This window comes from Candida albicans, chromosome 4, assembly GCF_000182965.3.
Source record: "Candida albicans SC5314 chromosome 4, complete sequence".
Taxonomy (NCBI): Eukaryota; Fungi; Ascomycota; class Pichiomycetes; order Serinales; family Debaryomycetaceae; genus Candida; species Candida albicans.
In genome coordinates, this window is record NC_032092.1 from 851,204 (window position 1) to 867,202 (window position 15,999).

At 33.3% G+C, this 15,999-nt stretch overlaps 5 protein-coding genes across 5 annotated transcripts; 4 read left to right on the forward strand and 1 right to left on the reverse strand. All coding sequences in view use genetic code 12, as the record gives it.

The window, feature by feature from the left end:
• Nucleotides 1-2,818: 2,818 nt before the first annotated feature.
• MET4 (Met4p) lies at nt 2,819-3,976 on the forward strand (the record flags this gene model as incomplete). The annotated part of the gene is made up of 1 exon (XM_712022.1): nt 2,819-3,976. The coding sequence occupies one exon, from the start codon at nt 2,819-2,821 to the stop codon at nt 3,974-3,976; it is 1,158 nt and encodes a 385-aa protein (XP_717115.1).
• A 3,305-nt stretch (nt 3,977-7,281) lies between these two features.
• On the forward strand, nt 7,282-9,810 carry CAALFM_C404010WA (uncharacterized protein; the record flags this gene model as incomplete). Its single annotated transcript, XM_712021.2, has 1 exon — nt 7,282-9,810. One exon carries the CDS (start codon nt 7,282-7,284, stop codon nt 9,808-9,810), a length of 2,529 nt encoding a protein of 842 aa, XP_717114.2.
• A 256-nt stretch (nt 9,811-10,066) lies between these two features.
• Nucleotides 10,067-10,495, reverse strand: CAALFM_C404020CA (uncharacterized protein; the record flags this gene model as incomplete). Its single annotated transcript, XM_712018.1, has 1 exon — nt 10,067-10,495. One exon carries the CDS (start codon nt 10,493-10,495, stop codon nt 10,067-10,069), a length of 429 nt encoding a protein of 142 aa, XP_717111.1.
• A 3,034-nt stretch (nt 10,496-13,529) lies between these two features.
• Nucleotides 13,530-15,071, forward strand: JEN2 (Jen2p; the record flags this gene model as incomplete). The annotated part of the gene is made up of 1 exon (XM_712017.1): nt 13,530-15,071. The coding sequence occupies one exon, from the start codon at nt 13,530-13,532 to the stop codon at nt 15,069-15,071; it is 1,542 nt and encodes a 513-aa protein (XP_717110.1).
• A 503-nt stretch (nt 15,072-15,574) lies between these two features.
• CAALFM_C404040WA (uncharacterized protein) lies at nt 15,575-15,991 on the forward strand (the record flags this gene model as incomplete). The annotated part of the gene is made up of 1 exon (XM_712016.2): nt 15,575-15,991. One exon carries the CDS (start codon nt 15,575-15,577, stop codon nt 15,989-15,991), a length of 417 nt encoding a protein of 138 aa, XP_717109.2.
• Nucleotides 15,992-15,999: the final 8 nt, after the last annotated feature.

The following is a 15,999-nucleotide window of genomic DNA, read 5'->3' on the forward strand; positions in this document are numbered from 1 at the left end:
GATATTTCCGTTTGCGTGGTGGATTTACTAACAATTATCAAGTGGAAGAATACGATTTGCTTTCATTAACACCACACCAAAAGCAAGGATGGGGGAAACTTATAGATATCAATCGTAAATACAACGGAGGGATCTCTGGTGATTATGTCATTTCATTGATGGAAAATTATATCGAAGCAGATTTACCAGGAATGACATGTAAAGTGTTACGAGTATTCAAGAAGAATGAAGCAGGGACCTCCAATCTACCATCAACAGCGTCACCGGTGACGCTGCTTCTGCTGCTGCTGCTGCTGCTGTTGCTGCAAAAGCCAAAACATCAAAATAAAAAGAATTTAAACACTGCATTTGAAGATTTGGATCATGAATCATTATTATTTCAAGATACACCAACATTATGTGATACTACTTCATCAATTAAACATTTAGAAGATGAATATCGACCATTATCGAAAAATCAATTGAAACGATTAGCCAAGAAGAATCAAAAGGATAAAAAACTATTAGAATTGAAATCTTTGGAAAATAATACCGAAATTTTTTATCAAGAATTAATGAATACTGAAGCATTGATATTACTCACCATTGTGGAAGAATTTGATCTTAGTGAAAGAATCCCCGGTTGGATTGGTAAAAAATTGAATAAATGGTTTGGGAAAAATTCCAAATTTCCTATTTTATGTATTCGATTTGGATTATTAGGATTCCATTGGCCATTTAAACGATCTACGTTTTATTGTAGTGCCACTAAGAAACCAGTAGCTCGTGGTGCTGCAGTTTTATACGCCATATCACAATGGAATGCTCAACATGAGAAATTAACCGTATTATTGGATCCAACATATAAAGATGTGAATTTTGAAGCTGGGATAACTTCGAGTGGATGGTATAAGATCAAATTACCCAATTCTCATATTATCGATTTACGACCATTTCAAAATCAAACCAGTACAGATTATTTCAAAGCCATCAAATATCGAACTCAAGATAATAGTTTTAAACAAGCTCATGGACAAGTGATTGAAACTAATGTATTTAATTATGAAAATTGTCAGGAAATCATTAATATGAATCAAAATATTTCTCAAAATAGACAACTGTCAGGACAATCACAACAATTATTACAACCAGATTGGGAATTCATTTATAATTTAGGCAATTTTTCTAATGAAAAAAAATATCGATCGTTATTGTTTTTAAAAGTTGATAATCAAATCATTGCTTCATGTGTGATATTCCGTTTGGGTGATACCATGACCTCAGATATCCAAGGTTTGGATCATGCTATAAGTAAAAAATATAAAGCATACTTTGTCATGATGCAAGAAGTTATTAAAATTGGTTTGAGAGAAGGAGTTAAATTTATYGATTTTGGTCCCACAACTGAAGAAGCTAAAGTTACKATTGGTTGTAATGTTGTACCATTATGTGGATCAATTTACCCGAAAAATAAATTCTTAGGACCCATCATAAAGTTTGCTGCCAGTAAAGTTGATGTATAAAAGTTTACCAATGTCGCAATAGTTATGTGTAGTGAATAAGATACTTTAACTGAGTTCAGTTGTATAAAAAGATTTTCAAGTTGGACAAGAGAACGTGTGGTAGTATAAGCATTAAGCGGCTTTGTTTAATACAGATATCTAATACAATAAACGTATACCAGTAGCTTTAAAACAAGACCCCGCAGATAATTATCTCTTCTATTTTCACTTACTCTCGACTATAGATGCCTTATGTTTCATTATCATACAAAATACAATTGCTTCCGAATGTTTTAGAATGGATCAAGTTGCCAAAAATGGAAGAAGCATAGATCTTTATCAGGTTCCGATCTTTTTGACCTTTCACATTCTTATCGATCGGAAAGGAGCCACGTTTATTTTTTTTTGACAGTTTGCAATCTCATAATCTCGATTGACAAGTTCTCACGTGAAGACGCAAAAACTATGGCTGCAATATAACATAGACTGAAAACGGAAGAACAAACCACGCGCCATAGTTTTGAGCTACCATTTATCCCCTATTTCCCGATGATTGATAAATCTGGGGAGGGGCGGGGGAGGTGGTGAATATACATGCATTAACAAGACTTTCAAACAAAGATCATTGTATCAAATTGTTAATTGCTACCTAGCAATTGTATATTGAAACTATCACATCTTAGTTTTGCTATATTATCCTTATTTCTCTCCTTGCTTTTTCTCATACTAATACGTATTACAATTATCCGTTAAATAGCAAAGCGGAAAAAGAAGTTTACTACACAAAACTTACAATAGACAAAGTTGCAATTTCTCCTTTTTGGAAATTTTCTTTTTTCTCTTTCTATTGTTGTTGTTGACATTTCGGAGAAGTCACGTTTTATTGCACTATCTTTTCAATCGCACATTGATTATGATGTTTCTAACCAGGCTATAACGTTTCAAAAAAAAACTGATATCAACGGCACAAGTTACAATCCCAAAAAAATACCTTGCCATATAGGTTTAAGGACAATCAAATTCTTAAAGAAGATTATTAATTTATTTATAAAACTGTGGTTTTAAACGTTTTTAGTTTGATGTCAAGTTTTTTTGAAAATCATTTATATATAGTCACCTTTTATCTTATCCTCCCTCCCCAAAAAAAAGTGAATACAAAATAGTTCTAATAAATATTGATAATAAAAATAACAAAAACTTATCCTTTTTGAAAAAGAAAGAGTTTCAGAATTAAAGTCTATTACATATTCTATTTAATGATATAGTAAAATACTGAAGAGACATAGTTATTTCTATCACACAAACAAACAAACAAACAGAGATTATTACAAAGTATAATGAGTGACGAACCAACATCAGCAGCATTATTGGAGCAGTTAGTGTATATTGATAATTATATCAATGGAAATGCTTCAACTGCAACCGACAGTTCGACAGCCACGCCTAATCTTGACATGGATGGACAACTAAGTTTAGATTTAGCTGCATTTGCGGATGATTCGTTTATTTTTCCCGATGAAGACAAGAAACACAACAACGACAACAGCAACAGTGATAGTAATTGGAATATCCAAGAATTTGACAACCAGGAAATTGGCAGTAGCCATAGCCATAGCCATAGCCAAAGTCATAACCATCATCACCACCACCATAACCATGTTGAAGATCTTAACAATAATAACATATTAAGACAACAAGAATTCCAATCTCATTTACCATCACTAACACACCAGCCACACCATCTATCGACTTCCCTTCTTGCTTCACAATCTCATGCACATTTGACGACACAAGAACCGGCTACAATCGATTTAATGAATCCATCCTCCTTTGTGAATTTGACTGATTTACCCAAATTCCCAGTTCCACCAGGGGCAAAATCATCATTATTTGATGCAGGATTATCACAAAATCAAATTGATTTATTGAGTGCTTTGGTGGCTCAACACCAAGCCAGTTTAGGTAACCCAATACCTTCTGTACAATCACCAAATGCAACAGCTACAACCACAACCACACCATTATCAGTTTCACCAGCTGAATTACCCCTTCGAATCAATAACAGTATAACAACCGTTGCCCCCATCACTACAACAAATGTTAATGTTAATGCTAACGGCCATTTACATCGATCACTGGTATCACTGCAACTGAGCAATACCACAATGGCATTATTAGATCCTATTCCATCGTCTTCTAGTGTATCACCATCATCGGTAACTGGTGGGAATACTCAAGGATTTGCTGCTGAATTAGATAAAAAACGAAGAAATACTGCTGCTAGTGCTAGATTTAGATTCAAAAAGAAACTTAGAGAAAAACAAATGGAAACTAAAATCAATAATTTAGAAGATTTAATTGTGAATTTAGAAAATCAATTGAATAATTTAGAAATGGAAAATAAATTATTAAGAAATTTAATAATTGAAAAGGGAACACAAAAATCTGATGATGAAGTTAAATTATTACGTGAAAAGGCTAGATTAAATCAATAACTAGTTAGAACTGTCATATAAGGAAACCAAAAAAGATAAAATAGAATTAATTGATGGGCAAGAAGATTAATTATGTATTATATATATTTATATATTCAAGCTAACAAAGTATAGGTATAATTCGGGTAATTATTTGATATTTATTGGGTTGGCAATAGTCAGGAATAAATAGAAAAAAGAAAAACAGTATTTTAAAATATAGGAAGATTATATTGTAGTCTTTTTTATTGATTTGTTGTTAGTGGATATATAGCCATTGTCATATTCTCTAAATGTTGTCTAGATTTGGTCTAAAAAATAGTAAACAAAGGGGTTTTGGAGCGAGTCTAGAACGTACAAGTATTTGTGCAATGTAATCTCTCTGGTGGTAGACACTAAAACAAATGTACAAGTGCCCAAATGCCATTTTGAAATCCTTTCACACGCATACACAAAAAGAAGTTAGACATCACTATAACAGATTGAACTTAAAAGATATTTTCTTCCAGTAAAGACATTTTTCAACACCTGATAGTTGTTCATTTCATTATTATATTTTGCTACTAAATTACTATACGTGATTAATGGTTTGTAGCCCTGATGATCAGAATGCAAAGGAAAGAAAAACAGTTTTGTAACTACCAACTAGAAGTAACCAGCAATTGGTAGCTCATTCCTTATTCCCAGTTAATTTGTCAGACATTGGTGGTTTTTGATTTATATAGTGGAAAATCAATTTTCCTTTCTTAGGTAATGGAATTTCTACATTCCAAAGGTTAGCTCGATTCTCAGTATTTATTTGTAGTTATTGAAATATGAAGAGAACTTATGAATAGATTAGATTTTTTTTGGGCGGCGTGGTACGCATTCCACCAAGAATTTATGCAAAAACAAAAAAATACAAGAATGATCAGACCAGAAAGTGCTTCGGAACTGCTTCCACTCTCCCCCCTTGCAGGTACAATTTTCAATTGAAACTTTAATATGTCTCTTTTATTGGACCTAAGAAATGGGAAGAAAAAACATCATATTTTCGTGTGCTTTCAATATAAAAGCATATCTTTAATGTAAAGTATGTGAACAGAATGTAGTCCGAAAGAATGCATTTTATACTATAGGTTCTTAATCTCAGGATGTTGGGGAGTAGTTCTTGAAGAATGTTGGCTAGAGAGTAACTATTTAAATACATACAAAGATGTTCGGTTTTCTGGTCGTTAAATTCAAGATTTTCAGAATACGTAAATTTTGGGGGGTTTCAAGTTTCCAACCAGAATGTGGACATTTGTGCATTTTTACTGTTACTTTTACTTTCACTTTTATTTCAAGGCATTGTTAAGAAATGTAAATACATTTTGACGAGGATTTGAAAAGCATTCAAAACAAGAAAGATTTTTTTTTCTTTGTAGTGTCGGAAAACAAACATCCCCGAAAAAAGGACATGGAATGAAAAATCAATTTGTTCAGTGTTTTCATTGAGCATGGTTTCTAATTGATTTCAATATGTAAGCACACTAACTTGATCTATACATTCCAGCTAACAAGTCTTGCTAACTACGCAATGGTTGCATAATGCATGAAGGGGTGGGATCGAAATGCCTAACTGCAACCTCAATAAAATTTGAGATGCATAAAAGGAAAAAAAAATTTTCACAAATAAAATACAGAACGCATATTATACATGAAAGAAAACAAGTCCTTTTGCATTTTCAAATTTCAGAATATCAGATAATAACCATTGCTCTCAAGCAATACCCGACAGATAACCATGGTGAAGTATTTCTAAAGTATATCCACTGAACTTATTTGAAGATAAACCTTTCTCTATTATCATACTCTGCTATTTTTATTTTGAATCTTCGGGTCCTTAAATTTTAATTACACAAACACAATATATGTCAAAAACAATGAGAAACAAAAAAAAAGCCTGCGACATTTCTTTAAACTCCTTCACCCCCTTAAAAAAATAGAGAGTTATCCATATCTAATTTAAAAATCTTCAACTATAAAGAGGATACACGTATTCAGATTTAAACAGTACAGGAAAAAGAATAGTAAGTAAAACAAAACAGTGCTTTTGAATATTCACCAAAGCTGTTTAACTATTCATTAATATTTGATAAATTTTTAAAGAGATGCCCAGCACTTGCACAAAGATCAGAATTGGGGGGTGTACAAACACCTACGCTTTTGAGTCTCTTCAGTCTCATGTCTCTAATTATTTAGTATCAAAAGTATAAACCTTCAGTATAATGACACTAGCTTTCTTTTTAGTATAGCAATCATATATGTAAATTAATTTCATACAACAACTTTTTAAAGACCATTTCTTTCAAAAAATAGGGTCTCGTGAGAAAGGAGCAACAATTGAACACAACAAACTCAATACACTGGAACTAGTAGTGGACAAATTACTAAATGCATGAAATAGCCTTTGAAAACCCATCAAGCTTTTCATATGTGTCGACAGAGCAAATAATACCACCAAGAAGTTGTTATCATGACAACCACAAATGCAGATATTCCAAACTTTAATTTCAGGTTCAATTTCGTTCCTATTATATTTAGAACACACACTTTCAAGCTCTACACACATTAGAGTTCAATTATCGTGTTTTTTTTCTTTAATTTCTTTTAATTGGAAATAAACCAAATTTTAGTAACACACCACAACTTTCCAAACCACTGCTAAATGACCACAAACTCTCAATATGCATGCTTTCGCCACGATCGAAAAAAAAAATATAAATATAAATAACTTTAGAAAAACTCTACCAATCCAGGTGTTATTAATTATCCATAGATACCAACTACTACTAAGTGTTTCTTTCAAGTAAACGTATAAAAGATAGTAAATTTAAAAATGTCGTGATAGGTTTTATGAGTGGTTTTTTTATATTCTGCTCCCTTTAAATATATATGCAAGGTTAAATTTTTTTTTGCTTTCTTGTCTCTCTCTTAATATAATTTCACATCTTGCCATTTCTTTCTTTCTTTCCAGTCCTCCTTACTTTCTTTCTTTCTTTCTTTCTCTCCCCCCCTTTTTTTCACTTTTCTAATTCACTTCATTCGATATTAATTTCTTCCCCCCTTTCTTCTACTCCCCCCCCCCTCAAAAAAAAACCACCTCAACTTGAAATAATTACCAATCAATAAACCTTTTTAGGTTGTTTGTCTTTATTCTTTTTTCACCTTTCAATAATTTAGTTTGCTAACTGTATATTTTTGGTTTTTATTGTGTTTTTTTTTCTTCTTCTCCAATACCCCTTATTCATTTATTTTTTTAGTCTAATTGAGTATAACATTCTTATATATATGAATCACTAATTATGGTAGCCACTAGAAGATCGTCTGGAAAATTCATAGATGTGGAATTAAGTGATAACGGGAAAGAATTACAAGAAGTTATCCCTATTGAAGAACAACGAGCGGCAATTGCACGGGCATCACAAGAAAGTGAAGAGGATGAGATCCAAGAAACATCTCCAGTGTTGGTAGAACCACCTCCACCAACAAAGAAGAAAGAGACTAGAGGTCGAAAGAGAAAAAATCCCAATGCAAATTCAACATCTTCAGACTCTTCGGCATCATCATCATCGGCATCGTCGTCGTCATCGTCTTCCTCGTCGTTTGATCCTGTTAAAAAAATCGAGAGAAGGGGTCGGAAAAGAAAGAATCCGGATGTTTCAGTTCCAACAACCATAAAAAGAACGTCAGTACAAAATAATTTAGTCCGTTCAACTGATAAACAAGCCCCAACTGACACTAGTATTGCAACCAATGTCGTTCCAAACAAACATAAGATAAATCATTTATTGACAGACGATGCTCCACTACACCCACCACCTCAAGTCCAGAACTCAATTTCCAGTGCGACATTACCTTCAAACTCGTTAAAGTACAGCACAGCAAATCCACAATCAATTCCAAATGTGATGCAATTACCTGTAACCACCCCACAACGACCAGTTCTCCCAACTCCGGCCCTTTCAACCAAAACAGCAGCAGCATTACAATTCCTGTCTCAGGCAAACCCATTATCTGCCAAGTGGCCAGCTCCGATGGCCAACGATGCTCCGCGAGGTTCCAAAAAATCTACTGCCGCAACTACAACTACAAGTGCATCTAAACCATCAGAAACAAGAACAACAAGAAAAGGACTGTCATCTGGAAATAGCAATGGACGTATTCCTATAACTTCAATTATATCACAAAAGATTGATCTGCAAGATATTCCGTTGATGTTAGACGATGGGTCGGGGACAGAAAATGGCGACAAAAAGACGAAGAGAAGATATAGAGTTGATCGTGATAATATCAAGATCAACAAAAGAATCATGTCTCAAGATACAGAGGATGTCATAAAAATGTTTAAAAAATTTGACGATGAAGTATTGACCAATCCAGAAGCTAGATCTAGACTTTTGAGTCTTGGGTTTGAAACTAGAAAACGATACATTACTACTTTTAAACATTATATAAGATTTTGTTGCAAAAAGAAATTAGATAAATTTTTTGTCACTGGAGAATTGATGAAAGAGTTTTATCAAGAGCAATTTGCAATGAGTTCATCAAATAAACCTGTCATTAGGTTAAGAAAAATGGATCCAGCATTTTCAAAATTACAGGAGATTAATTTCTTGGTTTATCATTTAGCAAATAAGGATATCCCAAATCGACATTTGGCGTTAGAGTATTTGGTATATAAGGAAATGGGTCAAGATCCTCCTACTAATGGTTCATCAGACGGAAAAATTAATACCCTCAATGAATCAGCCCCAGTAGCAGCCCCAGCTCCAGCCCCAGCCCCAGGGTCATTACCAGGGTCAGTACCAGTATCAAAAACAGGACCAATAGCAGGGCCAGAGTCAGTACCAACACCTACACCTGCCCCAGTATTACCACCAATTGAAAACTTAGATTCAGGGCAAAGACCTTCAACAAGGAGCTCGTCAAACAAAAAAACTGCAGAACAAAAGGAACAGGAATTAACACCATTAACAAGAAATTCTGCAAACAAAAGAGGTCGGAAAAGTCTTAAACTGAAACTTAATCTTCAACTGTCGACTTCTGGCACCGATATGGGAGAGACTAGTCTGTCAGATAGCAATGCATTAAAAATGATCAATATGCAATCAAGATATGTGCCACCATTGCCACAACAACAACAACAACAACCTCAACAGCCGCCACAAAAAGTATTATCACAGCGGGCACTACCACCAACACATTCATTAGTTTCATCATCAGTACCATCATCAATAACTACTTCTAATGATAACAAATCAGGTGATAGCACTCCAGTTTATACCAAAAAAGTGACGAAGAAAAATATTGAAGCAATTCGTAAATCATTTTCCAAAATGCGACAAGATATTCAAGAAGCATTACATCGTGATGTGTCAGTAGATCCCGCATTTGTTTCAAAATTGGCTGATAATATCAATGCTTCATTAGATGATTTTGAATTACAATTGAATGGACCATCACCACCACCTCCACAAATGAATAGTAATGGCATACCAATAATTGATTTAAATAATAAAATTTATACCGTGTATGACATTTTAGAAGAATGGTATAAAATTGAACCAAGTATTGCTACTAGATTAGAAAAATGGGGAGAAGGTTGGATAAGAGATTCAATTGATCATAATACGTTTTTGGAACGGAAATTGGTCGTGGAATTTGTTGAGAGAATGAGTAAAGAATGTAATGTTGATATTTATGTGATTGCTAATGATTGTGATCGATATATTCGTGATAAATCAATCTTAGAAGAATTTATTGCTGAACTTGATTTAGATGTTGATGATTTATTTAAAAGAATATTGAGATATAGACAAAGACGAGGGTGATTGCGAGTTCATGAAATAGAATCTAAAAATGATGGGATGTATATGCGTAAACGAGAGAGAGAGAAAGTATACGAAAGTCGTCTTGTCAAGATATTATGTTGGTAATACATCATTGTTGCAATTGATTTGAATTTGTACATTTATATAGAATGAGTTTCTTTTCTTCATAGTTTGCGAGATTTAATTAACATTATATTTATTTATCTAAACGGTCACTAAACCAATTTCCAGTTCCCGTATTGAAAGTTTTGTCCTATCAATTATCATCCACTCTAAACCCTTCAGGTAAGGAATTTTTTATATTTTCAATCTCCAATTCTTGAGCCACTAATTCAATTGATCTTCTTCTTGATGTGACTGTACTCACTGTAGTCATTGAATCACTTGATGGTCTTCGATTACCACCACTCCCTTTGAATGAGTTTTTTCTTGGGTGGCTTATTGCTGGTTGATATTGAGGTAGTTGCAGAAAATCAAATTGTTCGGTTTGGGATTCTATGTAAGTGGTTGGTTGTGGGTTGTGAATACTGTTACTATTTGCAGCATTCAAAGTCATATTTCCACCTTTATAAACAGTTTTACCATTACTTGTATCCACCAGACTTTGCTGTTGTTGGTTGTGGTTGATGCTATTGCTCTTGGAGGATTTAAACACTCCTAAAAGCTTATTAATAAGGATGCCCATACTGTTGCATATTCAGAAATATCTAAACTAAAAGAATTCTCAGTCAATTTTAGGAATGGAACACTTCTTCATAATTCCTACTTATTTTGCGGGGATTGCAAAAAAAATTGAATGATTTTTAATATTTGTAAGCCTTATGCAAAAGAATGTATAAAGAATGAAAAATAATAATAAAGAAAGAATACTTAGTGGAGTAAATGTCTACGCTTTGAATTATAGCTAGACTTGACTTCAGTAAGCAAAAAGAAACAAACTACTTGAGAAGTATCTAGAAGATTGAAAAAGAGGGGGGGGGGGAAGACTTGAAATTAAACGAAGCATCCTTGATCAGTTTTCATTATTTTAATTACGATGAATTGTTGAGTAAATTAGATGCTAATTCAACCATGAAATACGGATGAATCAGGAATAAGTTTTTTCATTAAAGATGGAATTTTACCTTTAAAACGTATTTCCCCTCCCATTTACATCGTTTTACCCCAGAAATCTTGCTCGTTACGTTAATTATTGCAGATCGTTAATCAGCCATCACCACTAGTATCAGAGTGGACATAAACATAAGCACTGCTTTTGTGTTTAAAGTTGACGATTGTTGGAATTATCTCAGATTAGAAGAAACTTCTGGAATGAGTAGCTTCATAAAGTAGAAGTGGTATTTGCAAAGCTAGCTCATTCAAAAATTCATGAGATAATGAATAACACGGCTATTCTCTACCCCACCATATAGACCAACTGTTTGTATCAAATCATGTCACACGACTATCACATCCCAAAAGCAACTATCCCCTTCTAATAATTTGAAACGCCGTAGAAAAGTTGCTGATATAGTTTTTGTGGCTCATATTTGTACAAGATAACGATTGCAGTTCATCCAATACTATTGCAGAACTATTAGCTTACTATTACTAGACATTATGATTCATACACGACAATTGAGTTTTGTGTAATGACCAGCAAGTTTTAGTGAGCACTAACAATTAGTTGTACAGTTCAAAACTCCGAAAGAAATGAAACGATAGGACTAAAAACAATAAGAGGATCAAAACCACAAAATACAACAAAGTGAAAAAAGTGGTCAGATTATTATTTTCTTTTTTGTTTGAGTGTTGTTTTAGGCTGATCTTTGAGAAACGTTACTTTTTGTTTTTTTTTCTACAAATGGCTATTACTACGTTTTCGTAGTTTTCCTTTGTTCCGTGAGATGGCTCTCATGGCTTTATTTCAAGTTTTTTGCTATACTCAGGAAAGTGCAGTTTCACGAAATGCTCGTATTGTGTGACAAAATTCAAGATGAGCAATTTCTAATTGCCATCCTTCGCAGGAACTCATTATCCACTGTTACTACTAGATTCTCTAAATTCAATTTTGTAACTCCGGGGTCATCAAAGCCAATCATTACCTAATCTTTACCTGCTATTACATTCATTTAGTCTAATTAGATGTTGCACATTGAGTGGAGGAGACGACAACTAAATACCAATTTATTGATACATTATCGTTTCCATTCATTTGTGGGGTAGATAATATAATATACCCATGATGCATATTCAATTTGGAATTTAACAATAAAGTCGATATCGCAGACAAGAGAAGATCTACAAGTCTTACTAAAATAATGATCCAAGTTTTTTTGGAGAGTGAGTAAACCTTCATGGTAATCTACACTAAGAGTTTACTTTAAAAAAATAGTCTTTTTAAAATAGACTTTGACAGGACAGGACAAGAAAAAAGTATAGTCAGATTCACCCGTTAACCAAGAATTTGTATTTGAGTTATTTTTTTAAGTACGATAATAGGAATCCAGACACCTTGATCCGTGGAAAACCATCGCTCATACTTTTTCTTGGTATAAAAGAATTTCTCCATATAGAAAAGGTTGCTCTAAAACCGGGAAATCAATCCCCATCCAAGAAAAAAAAAAATTTTTTTTTATTACTTCCGTTCACCCCCTCCTTTTACCCCACCATTTCCGGAACAGAGAACAATGACACAATAAAAATTTCTCACAATTGAATTGTTACAATCCCATCGTAAACTTGTAAGTTTTTTAATCAAATTTCACTTTGGTTAAGAGACAAATATACTGTTGTCAGAAGCTAAAGTTGTGATTAAAGTTTGTCATAATCAAGACAGACAAAAGAAAACGTACAGACAGAATTTTTATAAGGCAACACAAGTATTTGTCAATGTTCTTTCTTTTAGCCTGTTGTTGTCCTATCACCTAAATCTCAAGCCCCCTTTCTACCACCCCTCCCTTATCTTTTCTTTTTGGTTGCTCAACAATTTATGATAACTAAATAAAACGTTTTAGTTTCAAAAAAAACATTCTAAATATTTTTGGGGGAGGAAAAGAAAATATTAAAGGAGTAGCAAAAGCAACATTTTGATAATCTTTGTGTAGTTTCCCAGTATAGTTTTCTCTCCCCCCACCGTACTCTTGTGTAACTTTGTGTTATACTTAATTGTCCTTCAAACAAAAGTATGTATACTCTATTAGCATTTGCAGACATGATTAATGTACAGGATAATATCACTAAAAGCGGTAGAATTTTATTCCGCGCTTATACACGGGAAAGTGATATCCTCCCCATTTAGAATTAAATTTTAGTTTTACGTCTACTTGTTTAACCAGAATTGTCTATTTTTTTTTTTGTACTATTGCACAATTTGCAATTATCCTTTTACATCTAAATTTATTGATAAAGCCATTTTACCTAAATTTTTCAACAATGGAAGGTCTTTTTTGGTTTTTTGGATTTTATATTCTGTCTGTATTCTGTCTATATAAATACATGACCAAAAGTATAGATTCTGTAGAATTATGTTTTTTTTTGATTTTTTGATTTTTCCTTTTTTGTTGTTTCCCAATATCTTTGGTTTGCTATAATATATTCTTATATATAAATACGTTTACAATAATAATATCATAGTATCTATTCCTTTTCCAATTTATCGTTATAAAAACCCAATACATCACATTACATTATAAATCATACACATATACATATATATAATAACTAACCATAGAAATATTATGACTGCTGCTGATACTCATTCTATCACTAGTGCTGATGTTCAAGAACATAATAGACACATTATTCGTCCACCAAAATTCACTTGGCCCGCTATTCGAAAATATGCCATTACAAGAGTTACTTCATTATGGGTTGGATGGGATGAATTGAAACAATATTCCTGGCACGAAGTTCTTAATCCGTTTGAACCATTAGTGGAAATGAATTTACATCAATGGAATTTTTTCTTTTTGGGATTTTGGGCATGGACTTGGGATGCTTTGGATTTTTTTGTTACTTCATTAAATGTATCTAATATTGCTGAAGATTTAGATTCTACAGTTAAAGATGTATCTTGGGGGATCACATTGGTGTTGATGTTGAGAACGGTTGGGGCATTAATATTTGGGGCAATTGGTGATACATATGGTAGAAAATGGCCCTATATTATTAATTTATCATGTTTGATGGTGATTCAAATTGGTACTGGGTTTGTCACAACTTTTCAACAATTCTTAGGGTTGAGAGCATTATTTGGTGTTGCCATGGGTGGGTTGTTTGGTATTTGTGCTGCTGAAGCATTAGGTGATGCTCCTAAAAAGGCCAGAGGGGTGTTATCTGGTATTTTCCAAGAAGGTTATGCATTTGGTTATTTGTTAGCTGTTGTTTTCCAAAGAGCTATTGCTGATACCACAGAAAAAACTTGGAGATCAGTATTTTGGTTCAGTGCTGGTCCACCAATCATTCTTATCATTTGGAGATTCATCAACCCAGAAACTGACTCTTATCAACGTCAAAAGGAAAGATTTGATCAAGGTGCTGTACAAAAGAATTCTAAAGCTGCTGAATTCAAATCTCAAGCCAAAAAGGCATTGAACCAATACTGGTTGATTATTGTCTACTTGATCTTTTTAATGGCCGGATTTAACTTTTCTTCTCATGGTTCTCAAGATTTATATCCAACAATGTTAACCAAACAGTATCATTACGGTAAAGATAAATCAACTGTTGTTAATGTGTGTGCCAACTTGGGTGCATTAGCTGGTGGTATTGTAATTGCTCATTTATCAACTTTTATCGGTAGAAGAACTGCAATTTTGATTGGTAATGTTATTGCTGGTATTATGATTTACTTCTGGGCATTCCATCCAATGTGGATCACTGCTTTTTTCATGCAATTTGGTATTCAAGGTTCTTGGTCAGTGGTGCCAATTCATTTATCAGAATTGTCTCCTCCACATTTCCGTTCATTTGTCAGTGGTGTCCTGTACCAATTGGGTAATTTAGTCAGTTCTGCATCTTCTACAATTGAAGCTACAATCGAAGAACAAATTCACGATTATGGTAAAACCATGGCTATTTTTATTGGTGCTGTTTTGGCTTACTTGATGTTTGTTGTTTTTATTGGTCCTGAAAACAGAGGTGCCGAATTGGGTGTTGAAAGAGATGACGAATACAGTGCGTACGATAGTGATAGGGAAGACAGAGGTGATTCTGATCTTGAAGAAGGTAATATTACTCAAAAGACTTTGGAAAAACCAGAAGTTGAACATAAAGAGTAAGTGTTGGTGGTATTTTATTTATTTATGTTTAGATTATCATATAACAAGTATAGTTTATTTTGATAATAAATGGGTTTATGATTTGTTAAAATAGTATGTGTGTGTTTTTTTTTATTTACACTAAAGTAAGAGAATACCAAATAAAAAAGCAACAATTGCCAAAAATAGCTTTATAGAATAGAGATAGTACAATGTTTTCCTAGAAATATAAAGGCCGTTGCGCTATTTTTTCAGTGTACTTGCCTTATTATCTAGTTTTTTTGTCCCACCAAAATAAAAAACATTATGGTATAAGCTACCACGCCATCTTACATAACAATTTATACTCTGCACATATATAAATACCTCTATATATATTAGATTTTTTGTTTTATATTAAACATATTTTTTTGAAAACCACCTCAATAAAAACAAATCACAACTTCAATAAAATAAGTTCAATTTTCATTTTGCTTAATCTTGATATCCCTTGGCTTAACAACCTTATGATTATCGTATTGACGATGGAGTTTTTGGTATTGGCGATAATAGGTGCAACGTATGCCTCGGTTCTTTTTGAGCCACTGGCACAATCGGTTAGAAATATGAGACGGGTCAACAATAGATCAACTTATACCAATGTCAATAGCTTTAAGCGTAAGATTAAAAGGAGTTCAAAAATTAAATTAGCAAGACCTAAAGTCAAAAATAGAAAGAATCGTATGCAATGGCAACCTGAACAGACCATAGCTACCCTGACAGCTTTCAATATGACTCCAGAACAAAGAGCTGCTGGTGCACGTCCGCATAAAACGGCAAACACCGTTTGTTTCAATGAATCTTATTCTAATGAAGAACCACCTCCTTATTCTGCACGAGAAAAAGGATCACGACGGAAAAAACTCAAGTTAAAGTTAAGGTCATTCTTTAAAATCAACTGATTGTTAGT